Source organism: Rhineura floridana, chromosome 5 (assembly GCF_030035675.1).
Source record: "Rhineura floridana isolate rRhiFlo1 chromosome 5, rRhiFlo1.hap2, whole genome shotgun sequence".
Taxonomy (NCBI): Eukaryota; Metazoa; Chordata; class Lepidosauria; order Squamata; family Rhineuridae; genus Rhineura; species Rhineura floridana.
Window position 1 is genome coordinate 180197893 of NC_084484.1, and position 18425 is coordinate 180216317.

General features: G+C 43.0%; 1 protein-coding gene across 1 annotated transcript in view; it reads right to left on the reverse strand.

The window, feature by feature from the left end:
* Nucleotides 1-18425, reverse strand: part of MYO7A (myosin VIIA) — a 158961-nt gene that overhangs the window by 81279 nt on the left and 59257 nt on the right. Inside the window, exons 9-14 of the mRNA XM_061629024.1 lie at nucleotides 17988-18064; nucleotides 11528-11647; nucleotides 10065-10207; nucleotides 7984-8194; nucleotides 5890-6025; nucleotides 5596-5702 (exon numbers count right to left, since the gene is read on the reverse strand). Of these exons, the coding sequence (XP_061485008.1) occupies nucleotides 5596-5702; nucleotides 5890-6025; nucleotides 7984-8194; nucleotides 10065-10207; nucleotides 11528-11647; nucleotides 17988-18064 (794 nt within the window). The remainder of the gene's footprint in view (nucleotides 1-5595; nucleotides 5703-5889; nucleotides 6026-7983; nucleotides 8195-10064; nucleotides 10208-11527; nucleotides 11648-17987; nucleotides 18065-18425) is intronic.

The following is an 18425-nucleotide window of genomic DNA, read 5'->3' on the forward strand; positions in this document are numbered from 1 at the left end:
GTCCTTGCACCCTCTTTGCATCCCCTCCGCTTGTCCTTGCACCCTCTTTGCACCCCCTCCGCTTGTCCTTGCACCCTCTTTGCATCCCCTCCGCTTGTCCTTGCACCCTCTCTGCATCCCCTCCGCTTGTCCTTGCACCCTCTTTGCATCCCCTCCGCTTGTCCTTGCACCCTCTTTGCATCCCCTCTGCTTGTCCTTGCACCCTCTTTGCATCCCCTCCGCTTGTCCTTGCACCCTCTTTGCATCCCCTCCGCTTGTCCTTGCACCCTCTTTGCATCCCCTCCGCTTGTCCTTTCACCCTCTTTGCATCGCCTCCGCTTGTCCTTGCACCCTCTTTGCATCCCCTCCGCTTGTCCTTGCACCCTCTTTGCATCCCCTCCGCTTGTCCTTGCACCACTCCAGAGAGGGTGAAAATTGGGAACTGGCAAGAGACTAGGAGGTAGGTGCAGTCTCATACTTCTGTTTGTGTGTTTTGCTTCAGTTATGTGCCTCTCATAGAGCGACTCTCACTAGGCAGCAAGAGATGACTACCCCAAGCAACTAATTTGGGGCACCATGCAACAAATTATTAGCTATTTTAATTTTTGGTTGTTGTATATTTACTGTCAGGAAGAGGTACTTGTGAGATTTTCTGCCTCAAATGCCAACATAACTTCTCAAGCTATGGTACTATGACCTTGACTTGGGGGCAGAGCACCATTTGCTCTTCTGCTTCAAGTAGCAAAATGTCTTGGGCTGCACCTGCTTGCAGTCATTTCACATACTGGACAACTAACATGGCTTTTTGGGCAAGAGAGAATAAGACTGTTATCTCAAAAACAGTTGTGCTTGCGGAAAAGATGGCAAACATATGTAGAACTGAACTTTTCTGCAATAATATAGACATTTGCATAGGGTATTTTTTTCTACTCATGGAATATTAAATCTTTAAGTCCTAAATCCTTTGTCATCCCCTCCCCCTTGTGCACACCCTTTACACTGTCTTTCTCCCTATGCATGTAGGTCAAAATGACAACTGGTGTAGTTTGGGAATTAACAGAATGAGAGCTGAATTACAACTCAAAAAAGAACTTCCCTGCTGGTGTCTGCTACTGATGTGGGGGGCATTTTGTTAGGGAGAAGGGATGAGAGGGGGTAATTTGCTGCTGAAACTTTTTATCTGAAACCTCTTCCCTGGGCACTTTCCCCTAGCTGATGGAGGTCAATAAGGAAAAACATGGGGCATTGCACTGGTAAAGTGGCAGGCATGGAAAACAGCCCCTTCCATCTATCTCCTGCTTCACCTACCCAAATGCACCCCAGCAAATGCTTTGCACATTGACAGCACACATTTAGTTGGTTTTCTGGTATTTGCTGCTGAAAGTGTAGTTCACATCCGAATTTTGCAGTGCAATTACCCAACTCAGCAACGTTTACAAAAATACATACATTAAAGGAAAGTGTGCAAAAAAGGAATACATTAGTGAAAATAACAAAGAAAAATGCACTCTATTAGGAGAAATTGCTAGCAAAAATGTATACATTAGTCAAAACTGCATATAAAATTGTGATTATTGGGAGAAATTTTCATGAAGATTTTTTAAAAAACAAACAAACACAAATTGCTGCAGAAATGTGGAGAACTGAATTTTAGATTGGAAAAATGAAAAACTGAGAGAACCGAAATTGACAGATCCTTCCATCCCTACTGAAGTTAATGGGTGGTATTCAATGCTAGTCCTACTTGGAGTAGAAGATAACAAACATGAGTAACTTGTTGTTGTTATGTGCCTCCAAGTCGACTATGACTTATGGCGACCCTGTGAATCAGCGACCTCCAAGAGCATCTGTTATAAGCCACCCTGTTCAGATCTTGTAAGTTCAGGTCTGTGGCTTCCTTTATGGAATTAATCCATCTCTTGTTTGGCCTTCCTCTTTTTCTACTCCCTGCTGTTTTTCCAAGCATTATGGTCTTTTCTAGTGAATCATGTCTTCTCCTTATGTGTCCAAAGTATGATAACCTCAGTTTCATCATTTTAGCTTCTAGTGATAGTTCTGGTTTAATTTGTTCTAACACCCAATTATTGGTCTTTTTTGCAGTCCATGGTATCCGCAAAGCTCTCCTCCAACGCCACATTTCAAATGAGTTTATTTTTCTCTTATCCGCCTTTTTCACTGTCCAACTTTCACATCCATACATAGAGATTGTGAATACCATGGTCTGAATGATCCTCACTTTAGTGTTGAGTGATACATCTTTGCATTTGAGGACTTTTTCTAGTACTCTCACAGCTGCCCTCCCCAGTCCTAGCCTTCTTCTGATTTCTTGACTATTGTCTCCATTTTGGTTAATGACTGTGCCAAGATATTGATAATCCTTGACAAGTTCAATGTCCTCATTGTCAACTGTAAAGTTGTCATTACTTTAGTCTTTTTGACGTTCAGCTGTAGTCCTGCTTTTGTGCTTTCCTCTTTAACTTTCATCAGCATTCGTTTCAAATCATTACGGGTTTCTGCTAGTAGTATGGTATCGTCTGCATATCTTAAATTATTAATATTTCTCCCTCCAATTTTCACACCTCCTTCTTGGTCCAATCCCGCTTTCCGTATGATATGTTCTGCGTATAGATTAAATAAATAGGGTGATAAAATACACCCCTGTCTTACACCCTTTCCGATGGGGAACAAATCGGTTTCTCCATAGTCTGTCCTTACAGTAGCCTCTTGTGCAGAGTATAGGTTGCGCATCAGGACAATCAGATGCTGTGGCACCCCCATTTCTTTTAAAGCATTCCATAGTTTTTCATGATCTACACTGTCAAAGGCTTGGCTGTAATCTATAAAGCACAGGGTGATTGTCTTATGAAATTCCTTGGTCCGTTCCATTATCCAACGTATGTTTGTGATATGATCTCTGGTACCTCTTCCCTTTCTAAATCCAGCTTGAACGGCTGGCATTTCTCGCTCCATATATGGCTAGAGCCTTTGTTGTAGAATCTTGAGCATTACTATACTTGCATGGGATATTAAGGCAATAGTTCGATAATTACTGCATTCCCTGGGATCCCCTTTCTTTGGAATTGGGATGTATATGGAACACTTCCAGTCTGTGGGCCATTGTTTAGTTTTCCATATTTCTTGACAGATTTTAGTCAAAAATTGGATTGATTCAGTCTCAGTAGCTTGTAGCAACTCTATTGGTATGCCGTCTATTCCTGGTGATTTGTTTCTTCCAAGTATTTTAAGAGCAGCTTTCACCTCACATTCTAAAATTTCTGGTTCTTCATCATATGGTTCCTCCATGAATGAATCTGTCATCCTAGTATCTCTTTTATAGAGTTCTTCAGTGTATTACTTCCATCTTCCTTTTATTTCATCTTGGTCAGTCAGTGTGTTCCCCTGTTGATTATTCAACATCCCTACTCTTGGTTTAAATTTCCCTTTTGTTTCTCTAATCTTTTGGAATAGGGCTCTTGTTCTTCCCTTTTTGTTGTCCTCTTCTATTTCTATACAGTAACTATTGTAATAGTTCTCTTTGTCCCTACGTACTAGTCGCTGTATTGTTGCATTTAAGGTTCTGACTGTGTTTCTATCTCCTTTTGCTTTTGCTTTCCTTCTCTCTTGAACCATTTGAAGAGTTTCTTCAGTCATCCATTGGGGTCTTTCTCTCTTTTTAACTAGAGGTATTGTCTTTTTGCATTCTTCTCTGATAACGTCTCTGACTTCATTCCATAGTTCTTCTGGTTCTCTGTCAACTAAGTTTAAAGCCTCAAACCGGTTCCTTATTTGATCTTTATATGCTTCTGGGATGTTATTTAAATTGTATTTTGGCATTATGATTCCTTTGTTGGTCTTCTTTAGCTTTACTCTGATTTTCGATACGACCAGTTCATGATCTGTACTGCAGTCTGCTCCTGGTCTTGTTTTTGCAGAAAGTATGAAACTTCTCCACCTTCTGCTACCAATTATATAATCAATTTGATTCCTATATTGACCATTTGGTGATGTCCACATGTATAGTCGTCTTTTCAGTTGTTCAAAAAATGTGTTTGCAAGAAACAAATTATTGGCTTCACAGAATTCAATGTCTTTCTCCTGCTTCGTTTCTGTCTCCTAGGCCCCATTTCCCCACAATTCCTAATTCTTCTCTGTTCCTTACTTTTGCATTCCAATCCCCCATGATTATTTGCACATCTTGTTTTGGTGTGTGATCAATTTCTTCTTGTACTTCTGCATAAAATCTCTCCAATTCCTCTTCTTCTGCATTTGCTGTCGGAGCATAGACTTGGATGATGGTTATGTTGATAGGTTTCCCATTTAATCTCATTGATATCACTCGCTCAGACCTTGCATTGTAACTCCTAATTGCTCTTGCTACATCACTTCTCACTATTAAAGCAACCTCATTTCTTATTAATTTCTCATTTCCTGCATAAATTTTTTTGTAGTTGCCTGATTGAAAATGTCCCATTCCCGTCCATTTTAGTTCGCTCACACCAAGTTTATTTATTTATTTATTTTATTCAATTTTTATACCGCCCACAGCCAGAAGGCTCTCTGGGCGGTGCACAACAGTAGGTAAAATACAATAAAATCACATAAAAAACACTAAAAGGCAAACATATTAAACAATATTAAACAATTAAACAATCTGGTACATATTAAAAACTAATAAAACATATTAAAATGCCTGGGAGAATAAAAAGGTTTTGACCTGGCACCGGAAAGATAGAAGTGTAGGCGCCAGGCGTACCTCGTCGGGGAGACTGTTCCATAATTTGGGGGCCACCACTGAAAAGGCCCTAGATCTTGTTACAACCCTCCGAGCCTCTCTATGGGTCGGAACTCGGAGGAGGGCCTTTGATGTTGAACATAGTGAGCAGGTAGGTTCGTATCGGGAGAGGCGTTCCGCCAGGTATTGTGATGTTGATGCGTTCCATTTCTTGCTTGACAATTTCTAACTTTCCCTGGTTCATGCTTCTCACATTCCATGTTCCTGTTGTGTGTGTCGTACAACTCCAGACTCTCCTTTCGCATCTGTGCGCATCAGCCTCTGGGCTTCCTTTCGGCTTTGACCCAGCTGCGCCATTAGTCACAGCACTACTCGTACTTGTCCTTTGTTCTTCCCCAGTAGCTCGGTGAGTGCCTTCTGACCTGGGGGTCTCATCTTCCAGCACTATCTCGTGTTGCATTTTGGATGCTCTGTTCATAGGGTTTTTGTGGTAAGAGATATTCAGAGGTGGTTTACCATTGCCTTCCTCTGAGTTTGGATGCATCTTAGTCTGGTGTCTCAGCTTTGACCATTCCACCTTGGATGCCCCTGCTAGGAGTCTAGCCTCTTGGTCTAGACTCCTGACGGCATTGCTGTCAGCTTCTTCAACACTCTCAAACCCCCTCACCATGTCAAGGTATGCATCCGAAGAGGAGGTTTTGTATGCTACAAAGAAGAGGAGGATGAGTAACTTAGGTTTATTAATTTCAATGGGTCTCCGAGTAGGATTAACATGAGATACAAGCCTTTACTGAGTGTACCCTATTTGCTATTCCCTTCATTATTTTCATTCCACACCCAACAACCTACTCTGCTCCTACCCCTCTTGACTAGAGATTTATTACCATGGCTACATCGGCCTGGAAGATCTGCTTGATGAATTTGTTCCTCGAGGAATGCACCAATTGGATGATGTCTCCATGGAGCGTGTCCCTGTTTTTCTCCAGAAATCCTATAAGGGAGAAGACAGCAGCAGAAGCTCAGCATTATTCACATATGCAATTTGGAGCCCATGCCATCTCATGGGCACAGGGCAAGCTATGGGGTACTTCCAGGTGGGCTTTTAATGTTGCAAAAAAGGTCATTCAGATATTTGCAGACGGGTGACAGCTGCCTCTTACCTTCAGGCTTCCGCTCACCTTGTGTTTCATAGTACACAACTCCAGCAAAGTGGTTGATGCCAAACTGGGTGTCGTAGTTGTTTTTGGGTGGGATGTAATTGGTATTAAGCTTATGCTGGGAGTTCAGCTTATTCAACATCGTGGCGTCTGTTCCCTGTATCAGTTAAAACACAATGGCTCACAGTTAGGAGCGCTGCAGTCATATCAAAAGGCTCAAGTTGCAACCCTGAGGCTGTAGATCTGCTGATGCAGACAGTTTTCTCCTGAAGTCATCTATCTGAATTCTATCTGAATTATTTTCTGTCGAGTGGGGGGAATTATCAGTCGCTGCGCATTCAAGTTATTGCACAAGCTAGTTAGAAAGAAGAAACCTTGGCTGGCTATGGAAATTTGTGCTAGCATTGGGAGTTGAATGTTTAGCAGAAGATGAACTGTGACAGGTTCCTTAGAGAAGGAGCATGCTTTGCCCTGGATATAACCACACTGAGACGCTGGTTTTACAAAAACAAGAAAGCTTACATTTATTATAGGAAACACATACTGGATAGGGGAGATCCCTAGTTGTGGCTAACTAAGGTTGGAGATACAAAGAGCCATGCTTTCATCTCTGGTAGAGAGAGACACACAAAGGGGAGATGTCTCCCCTCCCAAGGGAGGTGCAGGAAATGAGGTTAACCTAAAGGAAGATTAGCACAGGTTAGCTCAGACAGACAGTCTAGGAAGCATGGAGGTTACCCTCTCTATCTACTCTTTCCCATGCAAAGCCCCAGCAATCCTGGAAGCATTCAAGAGGTAGCTGGACAGCACCTGTCCTAGATACTTTAATTTGGATTCCTGCACTGAGCAGGGAGTTGGACTCAATGGCCTTATAGGTCCCTCCCAACTCTGCTATTCTATGATTCTAAGCTGAATTGCATCCCAACAGTTTCAACAGCTTGTGCAAGCTAGTTGATGTGTGTGTGTATGTGTTAAAAATCATTACAGAGTCTGCACACAGGGTGTGGTGTAGCAGTTAGTGTGTTGGACTACGACCTGGGAGACCAGGGTTTGAACCCCCACACAGCCATGAAGCTCACTGGGTGGCCTTGGGCCAGTCACTGCCTCTCAGCCTCAGAGGAAGGCAATGGCAAAACCCCCTCTGAATACCGCTTACCACGAAAACCCTATTCATAGGGTTGCCATAAGTTGGGACTTAAGGCAGTCCATTTGGTTTAAGGTATCATTCCCTGTATCCTATTTCTTGTGTTCAGGGTATGAGTCAGTGGTGGCTGGTGCCCATTTGTTGCTGGTGTTGTTTTATACAACTGACTATCACATCTAACCCTCCGGAATACAGCCCTAGTGATAATGCTCCAATCCAGCATGGAACAAGTAAGGATAGAAACACACTCACTGTTCTGCCAGTTCCAGTGCATCTCCACCTCTCTCTTCAGAAAATGGGGGCACACAATGCTAGTCAAACCCCAGCCCTTTTTACTGTAAAACCTGGTGGGAGCAGCTCGAGTGCATTTTTTTTCTAAAATTCAGCTTCAAAGAGATTTCGCAACTGATTGGCGGATCAACCCATTCCCCCTCCAGGTGCGGCCAATGGAAACACTTTGCTGTAGGCGACTAGTGTGTTCACAGCCTAAATGTGTGTGTGTGGGAGGTGCACATGACTGAGGTCTATCAAATGACGCACGGCATAGACAAAATGGATAAAGAATTTTTTTTCTCCCTCTTTCATAATACTAGGACTTGGGCTCATCCAATGAAGGCAAATGTTGCAAGATTCAGAACAGGCAAAAGGAAGTACTTCTGCATGCACGGCATAGTTAAACTATGCAATTTGCTCCCACAAAAGACAGTGATGGCCACCAACTTGGATGGCTTTAAAAGAGGATTAAACAAATTCATGGAGGATAAGGCTAGAAGTGGCTACTAGCCATGATGGCTATGTTCTAATTCCACTGTCAGAGGGGTATGCCTCTAAATGCCAGTTGCTGGGAATCACAAGTGGGGAATGTACTCTTGCAGTCAGCTCCTTTCAGGCTTCCCACGGGCATCTGGTTAGCCACAATAGATGGGCCTTTAGCCTGAAATAGTGGGCGTTCTTATTTTCTTAACTCTGACCTTGGGAAACTTGCTCTCCTCGTCAATGAGAGAGATGATGTTCATTGGCTTGATGGCAATCATATCCAGCGCATCCTGGTTGTCAGTGAACTCAATGTGCTGCCAGTTAATATTCTCCAAGTTGTATTCCTCCTGCTCAAGCTTGAAGACGTGGCGAACAAAGAACTGCTGGAGGTTCTCGTTTGCAAAGTTGATGCAGAGCTGTTCAAAACTGGGGGGGGGAGGAATAATACGCATCAGTGGGAAACATAGAATCATAGAATCATGGAGTTGGAAGGGGCCTTGTAGGCCATCGAGTCCAACCCCCTGCTCACAGCAGGAAATCCACAGCTAGAGCATCTCCCGCAGATAGCTGTCCAGCCTCTGCTTGAAGACATCCAGCGAAGGGGATCCCACCACCTCCCTAGGCAGTCGGTTCCATACATACATACGAAAGAATGTAGACTAAGAATAATTTTATAACAGAAACAAGCTAACAGAAAGTCTGCTGAGATTGCCCTAATTGTGATCCTGAAGGATCCCCTTACCCTTCCCTGCGCCAATATACCCCACATGCACTCCATTCAAACCAGAGCTTGGAAAGGTTACTTTTTTGAACTACAATGCCCAACAGCCCAATCCAGTGTCCATGCTGGCTGCGGCTGATGGGAGTTGTAGTTCAAAAAAGTAAAATTTCCAAGCTCTGATTCAAACATGTGAGGTCCTGTCTGGGAGCCTGCACTAGCTGAACTTTGGCAACATATCTAAGCAGGGCCTTTTCAGTGGTGACACAGCTTATGCCTTCAGGTACAGGGCCAGCCCTAGCATTAGGCAGGGTGTGGATCCTACATGGAACATGGCCCCTTAAGCATGGCCACATTCATTGGATGCCAAGATTGGACACTCACTTTCCCATCCCTTCTGAGCAGAGGAGAGGTGCAAAAAGTTGTCCCTGTGGTTGAGCATGCAAGTGGTTGATGCAGGTGTCTTGTTTTCCATTCATGGGGGTTGGGGGTATGCCTGCACCCTTTTATGTTCCTCTCTGGTTTTTGTTGTTGTTGTTCTTTTAGGTGTGATAGGCATTTTGTGTTATATCATATCCTACGGCTGATATTCTATGTTATGCCCCACACCAGTCATCTCATGACAGGCACCCACAACACTTTCTCAAAATTCCAGATGTGCTCACTGGCGCAAAAATGTTAATAACCCCTGGCCTAAGTTTTACTATGTCAAAGTAGCCTCTGGAAAAACTGCATCAGAATTTTTGTTTCATTTCCCTATATATACGTTTCTACTCCCTATATATATGTTATATGTTTGTGTATATATATATATATATTGTATTTAATGTATTTTAATTTATTTTAATGTTTTTGTGATTTTATTGTTTACAATTTTATTATGTACGTGTTTGATTTTATTTTTGTAAGCTGCCCTGAGTGCCCTATTACAGGGTAGAAGGGCGGGATAGAAATACTTTAAATAAATAAATAAATGAAATTTCCACCCTTATCAGAAGCACGGACAAGGGAGAAATTTGATTCAGTTCACATCTATCCAATTCACACTTTCCGAAACAATATGAGAATGGAAACACAGCCATCCTTTGAAAGTCGCACTTATCCAAATTTTGCAATGCAATTCTCCAGCCTAACAAAGGTTACAAAAATGCATATTTTAGGGGAAGTGTGCATAAAATCATTATACTAGTGCATGTATCATACAAAATTGCAGTACATTTGGAGAAATGGCTTGCAAAAATGGGTACATTAGTCAAAACTGGATAAAAAAATGTGTTTATTAGGAGGAATTCACATTAAAATGCTGAACAATTTTCAGAAGTTTTAAAAAAAATATATAGTAATCACAAATCGTTGCAGAAACCTGGAGCACTGAATTTGACAGATCCTCCCATCCCTACTCAGAAGTGCCTACATGGAACTGGGCAACATTTCTATTGAGACTGACCTTCCTTCACCTTCCCTTCTCCATCCTACCTGGGCCAGGGCATTGGGGGATGAACCCCCTCTTTCCCTGCAACCTTATCACCCACCAGCCACTGAATAAGGGTCTTGCTGAATATAACCCAGGGCCTGTACCTGTTTACAGTGAAGTTCTCAAACCCAAAGATATCAAGGAGCCCAATGGATCGCCTGACACTTTTGTGCTCACGGGAGGGAGGTCTGTAAATAGCAGCGTTTATCTTCTCTACAATCCACACAAAAAGCCTTCCGTAGATTCCCTGTAAAAAATAATAATGAAGAAATGGAAGGGAACTCAACACCACTTTATTTTATAGCTTGCCTCAAAAGTCCTGGCTCTTCAGCATGGCTCCTGCACAATGTCATTCTACTCCAGTGAACCCACAAACTGAGTTTGCCCTAGAAAATTATATTCCTTCTGGGATACTTTGTGGGGGGAGGGGAGAGTTGTTACATGGTGGGTGGGGCCAGAGGCAAAGGTGGGTGGAGCCGTGAATGTGAATATTATCTCTGATGGCAGGGTTGCTTCCATACACCCCTCTCTCATACACCCCTCTTTGTCCTCCGTCAAGGCAGGCATGAGGCATTGTCAGAGGTGAAGGACACGTTCCAGACAAGCAAAAATACTTGAGGATGCTTCGAAGCAGAGCTGGTAAGGGGTGTGGCCTGAGAAGAAGGGGTGTAGATGTGGCTTGAGAAGAAGGGGTGTGGCCTGGGGAAATTCCTAAGGGCCAGAGAGAGATGCCCAGAGAGCCACATTTGGCCCCTGGGCCTGAGGTTCCCTCCCGCATTACGTATTCCGCTCCCCACTGGTTATATAACCCCAGAACTAACTGAAAACTTTTTTTAATTCCAGCAGGCTGTTTAACTGAATTCTGGTTTATAGTTTTAACTTACTTTTATTTTCTTTTTATTATTAATTTATTTGTTTATTAAATTTATATCTTGCCCTTCCTCCCACAGGGCGGCAGACAAAAACACTGAAAACACTCTAAAACATCTTAAAAACAAAAGACTTTAAAACATATTAAAACAAAACAGCTTTTTTTAAAAAAGCAGCTTTAAAAAGATCTTAAAAAGCAATTCCAGCACAGATGTAGAACTGGGATAATGTCTCTACTTAAAAGGCTTGTTGAAAGAGGAAAGTCTTCAGTAGGAGCTGAAAAGAGAACAAAGGTGGTGCCTGTCTAATATTTTATTGAGTACACTGTTTAGAAATGATTGTAATTAAGCCGTATATTAATTATTTATTTATTATTAAATGTATATCCCGACTTTCTTCCAAGGAGCTCAAGGTGGCATACAAATGTGGGTCTCCCCCGCTCCTGATTTTATCCTTACAACAACCCTGTGAGGTTGATTAGGCTGATAGATAGTAACTGGCCCAAGATCACCCAGTGGGCTTCATGGCTGAGTGGGGATTCGAACCCTGGTCTCCCTGGTCCCAGTCCAACCCTCCAGCCGCTATGCCACACTGGCTCGCACCTCACCGCACAATCTGGTGCTTGAAGAAAGGGAGAAGGGAGGAAAGAAGAGAGACAGAGGAAGAGTCAAGAATGTGATGATCTTCCAGGATTTACCTTTACAAAAGCATCCCTGACATCTAGCGCTTGCTCCATGCTGAGAGGGGTGGAGACTGTCTCACCCCTTGTGATAATAGTCCGGCTAGTGAGGCAGTTCATCAGATCCTGAGGGTCAACCTAGATGCATTGAAAAGAAAAGCAATTCACTGTCCTCTGCAACTCCAAGCAGCGATCACCGCAAACCCTCACATAATGAACTGAGGCTGTGAGAGTAAACAGCTTTTTAGGCAAAACGTAACCATTGAAAGGCATGAGGAAGACTTCAGCATGTTCACGGAGAGCAACAAGGTTTGCAGAAGCACAATGGGTTGCATTCAACTGAAGTCTTACTCAGAGTAGACCCACTGAAATCAATGAACCTTAGCTGTTTCCATTAACTTCAGTGGGTCTCCTCTGAGTAGGACTAGTATTGAAAGCCACCTCATATCTGTTTCAGGGATTCCCAACCTTTTTGGGGCACTGGGCACATTTGGAATTTTGAGACAGTGCCATGGGGACCGGTCACAAAGGGGGTCATGGTCATAACACAGCGGCGTGACATCACACAAAATGTCTGCTACCTCCAAAAGAGCATTAAAAAAGACAGGACCACAGAATGGTGGGGCATGGCCTCCCCATCAACCCATCCAATCCCAGTTGGGGGGAAGGTACCTACATCAGCCAGTGCTTAGACACAGAAGCTCTTTATACCTCTCCTCTGTTCAGGACAGAAGAATGGGTAGGTGTCCAGTCCCAGCATGCAAAGAAATGTGTGCAGATTTAAGGCGCTTGTTCAGTGAGCCAGTGTAAACAGGAACTGAGCAGCAACAGCAAACAGTTGTGCATTTTTGAGAGGGTATTTACTGAGACCTTTCACGGGCACCGCAGGAGGTTCTGGCCAGCGCACTTGAGCGCCACGTTGGCGATTCCTGATCTGTATCGCTATTATGGATGGAAGGACCTGCCAGTTTTGGTTCTCTCCATTTGTGATTTTTCTAAACTTAAATTCAGTTCTCCACATTTCTGCAGCAATTTGAATTTTTTTAAAAAAAAACAACACCACGAAAATCCTTCAGCATTTCAGTGTGAGTTTCTCCTAAGGAACACATTTTTGTATGCAGTTTTGACTAACATACACATTTTTGCAAGCAATGTTTCCTAATACTATGCATTTTGTATGTTATTTTCACTAATATATTCATTTTTATGCATGCTTCCCCCTATGCATTTTTGCAAACATCTCATATTGTTTTGGAAAGTCCAAATTGGATAGATTTGGCTTTAAATGTTAACTGAATTGAATTTCTCCCCATTCCTAATCTCTATGTATAGTTTAAGAACTGTACGAGGGTGTCCCCTGCAAAACCACCAAGAAGGATGAGGCATGCTCAATAGCTAAGGAATGCTGAGCTGGAAAAACAAATGGAAAACTATAGGAGAAGGAGGAGTGCCATGCTCTGCATCTGCTCTTTAAAACAAATGTTATCCTGACTGACTGGCTGGCTGGAACCCTGGACAGAAGCATGTCCACAACATTTTGTTGCAGGTCCTATGTGCCTACAGCGATCAGCCATGCTAGCTAAATGGGGCCTTCACATATAGATCAATTGTAAAGTATGTGTGCCTATAATGCCTACATCAGTTAAAAATGATGCGGAGGAGGGAGAAGTATGTGGTTCGGGTAGCAGCACTTGATAGTCTGAAAGCCAAGCTAGATTAAGGCTGCACTTGCTTACCTGGAAATAAGTCCTACTGAACTCAACAAGGCTGGCTCCTGACAGATGTATAATAAGACTGTATCGTAAAAGCATATTTGCATTTAACATGCATAGTTTTCAAAAGCGCAAACAGTGAGGTTGGGAGGTGCTGTTCTGACAATAATTGGGATCTCAGCAGGCAGTAAGGGGTAGTTTAACTCTTTCCTCCCCTGCTGCAGTCCTGACGAACATTGATCCTCCAAAGCTATTTGCATTGGAAGGAAATTTGTCATTGGTGATTCCCTTGCTCATGGCTGCGGTTTCCATTAAAGAAACATCTCTGTACGTTCAATGCGAAGACACACGTCTAGTTTGGGCCTGGTAATGCCTTGCAATCTGCTGTTCCCCACCCTCACCTGCAAATATTGGCTGTCCCCACGTCTTCAGGAGCCCTACAGAGAGCACACTGCTACCAAACACGGTAGCGCACAGGGAAGCAGGGTTTAGCAGAGTCTTCTCCCCACAGCCCAACAAAAAAAAAATTTTTTTTAGTTGCCAAGGATGTTTGAATGACTTTAGGGTATTTGGGGGTTGCTAAATCCAAAAATGACATTAGTTTTGCCGAATTGGCTCTAGTTTTTGAGATAATGGATACCCCTCAAATGATGTTTGTACCCCAATACGACCTGTAGCTGCTGACATATAGAGCAAGGTTTGGTCTGTCTTTTTACTCTTGAACATTGCTTTGCAAGTTTATCCATTGCATATAATATATTGATACTTTGGTGTGCCTATGGTGTGGAGAAAGCCGCAAAACCATTACGATGATTGTTATTTTTGTGTTGTGAATGTGAAAGGCTTCAATCGCTACAAGAAACATAAGTGGGAGTATCCTGATTTATACTCAGCAAGGCAACCTGTGCTACACAGCGAAGACGTTCCCATACCAGTGTTTACCTCACTGCCTGACCTTCCATTGTCAGATGTTGAAGAAATGCTGGACGTGGAGTATAGCACAGGTGGTAGCCCTGGAAGTGGATATGAAGAAAGCTTTTCAACACCTGAGCAGTTCTCCCAAAAAGAACTCAATGATCTAATACGAGACCTCAGTCTGTCAAAGCAAGCATCTGAACTTTTAGCATCCAGGCTAATGGAAAAGAACTGTCTACAGCCGAAAGCTAACATAACAGCTTATCGGACAAGAGAGGAGGGACTTCTTCCATACTTCAGCCAAGATGAAGAACTTGTATACTGCAATAACATTCCTAGACTTCTTCTCCAAATAGGACTACCAGAATATCGACCAGAAGATTCGTGGCTTTTTATAGACAGCTCCACCATGTCGTGTTCAGGTTGGGACTCAAGAATCAGATCATTTGGTGAAAGCAAATCAGTTTTTATTAAAGTAATTTCCAGACATAGACTCCTCCGTCGCATGAACAACTTCTGTAAACAAGAACCTGCAACATGGAAGAAAGGTGACAGAACAGGGGCGCTCTGCTCCCCCCACTCTTTATAAAGGGGTTTTTCTGGCGCGAATTCTCTCACTTCGTCTCAAAGCGCCCTGTTCTAAACCCCTCCTTTCTCTTTCCCTTGTTACTTTGAGACGCCTCCTGGAACGAGGCGAGGGTGGGGGCATGGCCTTCTCTTCTTCTAAAGTATCTGCTTCTAGGATGGGGGGAAGAGGGAGGGGAAGGTTTAAACTGTCAGGCAGGTTTTTCTCCGCTTGAGGGGGAATTGGAACCCCTCCTTTTTCCGTCCCTAACTGCTCTGGGCTGGAGAGAGGGGAGGGTGTGGGAAACTTCTGGGAGCCGTCTGTTTCCCTGGTTACCAGGCTCTCAAGGTCTCTGTCGGCAGACATCTCTATCTCTGTCCTCTCTCTCTCCTGCAACTCTGGGAAACTAACATCTCTCCCCTCCTCCTCATCCTCTGAACTCCCAGGGTCCCAATCCTGCATCCGGACACACCAGAAGCTTGAAATGTGTTTTATCACGCAATGGTAATCGCTATGCATCTCTTCCAATTGCTCACTCAACAAAACTTAAAGAAGAATATGAAAATATCAAAATGGTCTTGCAGAAGCTCTGCTATCATGAGCACCAGTGGTCTATTTGTGTTGATCTAAAGATGGTGAACTTCTTGCTTGGGCAGCAAAGTGGATACACGAAGTACCCTTGTTTCATCTGCTTGTGGGATAGTAGGGCAAAGCGAGATCATTGGAAAAAAGTGACATGGCCTTCAAGGGAACACATGACTGTAGGTGCAGCGAACATCATTAACAAGCCATTGGTTGACAGAGAAAAAATCATTCTCCCACCACTCCATATCAAGCTTGGACTGATGAAGCAATTTGTTAAGGCCTTGGACAAAGATGGTGATTGCTTCAAATACATTTGTAGATCATTCCTTGGACTGACTATGGAAAAACTAAAAGCAGGAATCTTTGATGGTCCCAAAATTCGTAAACTCATCAATGATTTGAATTTCACTAAATTTATGAATGATGTTGAAGCTTCTGCCTGGTGCAGTTATGTCTCAGTTGTCAAGAACTTCTTGGGTAACCACAAAGCAGACAATTATGAAGAATTGGTGCAAAACATGCTCGCTAACTTTAAACATTTGGGTACTAATATGAGCATAAAGGTACACTATCTCCATAGCCACTTAGACAGATTTCCGGATAATCTTGGTGATTGTAGTGAGGTGTTGGAGGAGAGCTTTGCGCATACCATGGACTACGAAAAAGACAAATATTTGAACAGATTAAACCAGAACTGTCACTAGAAGCTAAAATGAAAGTGAGGTTATCAGGATATAAAGGTGATGGAGGAAAGTTATCAAGGCAGATGGGACAGACACATGATGGCAGACTACTGCTGGAGCCTCCAACGTGATTGTCCTGATGCCCCACATAAAAGAAAATTGTACACACAGCATTTTTCTATGCATTAATTGTGATTATCTGAATCAGCTTACTTTGTTTTAATGTTATTGTACTGAATACAATGCCATTAGGTATTTCATGTGTTTACTTTTGTATGATTTGAGACAGTTTCCATGTCATTTGTGGGCAGGCTATGCCTGACCATTAAATTTTTTGAATTTGTTATGTTTTTCAATGGGGGCATCCATTATCTCAAAAATTAGAGCCAATCTAGCAAAACCGATGCCATATTCGGAATCAGCGACACAAAGTTACCCTAAAATCGATCAAACATCATTGGCAATAAAATTAGTGTTGACCAGTGTTATGGGTTTAGTAGAGGAGTCTCTGAATACCTCTTGCCATGAAAACCATAGAAATCAAAAGAAGGCTAGGACTGGGGAGGGCAGCTGTGAGAGAACTAGAAAAGATCCTCAAATGCAGAGATGTATCACTGAACACTATTCAGACCATGGTATTCCCAATCTCTATGTATGGATGTGAAAGTTGGACAATGAAAAAAGCAGATAAGAGAAAAATCAACTCATTCGAAATGTGGTGTTGGAGGAGAGCTTTGCACATACCATGGACTACGAAAAAGACAAATATTTGAACAGATTAAACCAGAACTGTCACTAGAAGCTAAAATGAAAGTGAGGTTATCATACTTTGGACACATAATGAGAAGACATGATTCACAAGAGAAGACAATAATGCTGGGAAAAACAGAAGGGAGTAGAAAAAGAGGAAGGCCAAACAAGAGATGGATTGATTCCATAAAGGAAGCCAGAGACCTGAACTTACAAGATCTGAACAGATGCTATTGGAGGTCACTGATTCATAGGGTCGCCATGGGTCATAATCGACTTGAAGGCACTTAACAACAGCAAAGATAGAGAACTTCTGGTTCCCCAGATATCATTGGACTCCAATTTCCACCAACTCCAACCAGCTTGGCCAAGGGTCAGGGATGAGAGTTGTAGTCCAACAAAATCTGGAGGGCACTATGCTGGCTACCCCTGGTTAAAGATGTCTTGGGAGGGGGGAGAGAAACTCTGAAGGACAATAGCAATGGTAGCAATTCATACCTATGACATTTTAACTGGGCATTCCCAAAAGGCAAAAGTAGGAACAGTACATTACAAAAAACATAGGAAGCTGCATTTGTCCATAAGAAACATAGCAACACCCACAACCAGCCAGTACCTGCACAGCACCTAATACTGGAAGGGATGGGGGAACCTGTAGCCCTCTGGGGAGCTGGAGTTCAACAACATTTGGAGGGCTGCAGGTTCTCCACTGTCAGGGAAGGGCTGTAGTTCAGTATCTGCTTTGCATGCGAAGGGTGTCAGGTTCCATCCTTGGCATGTCTAGGTAGGGCTGGGAGAGAACCTTGCCTGACATCCTGGAGGGCTGCTGCCAGTCAGTGTAGGTAACATTGACCTAGAGGGACCGAAAGTCTGACTTAGTATATGGCAGTGTACTATATGTTCCTACGATAGGGGATTCCCCCCCCCCTGCAATCTGAAGTGGGGCAGTCCAGAACTGTTATCATTGTCTATCATTCTGCATATAGAATGGCTCATGCATGCATGAGGTTTTTTCCTCTCTTTTGAGCGTGCCCCTCTTGAGTCTCTGGGTCCAGAGGCAATGCCCTACCAGTCCATTCTCTGGCACCGTCCATATGAATTGCATCAGCGGGGCAGGATCCAATGGACCCATTTTCATTTCACTTACGTTCAGCATGATCCTCTATGTCGGGGCATTGCCATTCCTGTTTTCTCTCCTGTGCATCCGTTATAAAGACGACCATCCAAGAATAAGCAAACAAGACAATGAAGGAAGATTTTCAGCTCACCTCTAGTAATGAAGCAGCAGTGATCAGGGATGCAGAGTGAACAACCTCGCAGGCATCCAGGTTGTCATAGGTTCGAGCTGCATGGGGATGAATCCCAGGAAATATAGTTGTTGTTGTTGTTGTTGTTGTTGTTGTTATTATTATTATTATTATTATTATTATTATTATTATTATTTGAATTATATCCTGCCCTTCCTCCCAGCAGGAGCCCAGGGCGGCAAACAAAAGTGCCCCAAACATTAAAACATCACAAAACCAAACTTTAATACACATTAAAACAAAACATGTTCAACAACGTTACTTAAAAACCTCTGATATTTGTGTGGCTGGAATGTAGCTTCCTGCACAAAGGTTAAAAGTTGCTTCACCCACTTTTGCCTCTGGCCAAACGCCCAGCACTGACAAGTGGCCCCTGTAAGGTTTGAAAATAATTTTATT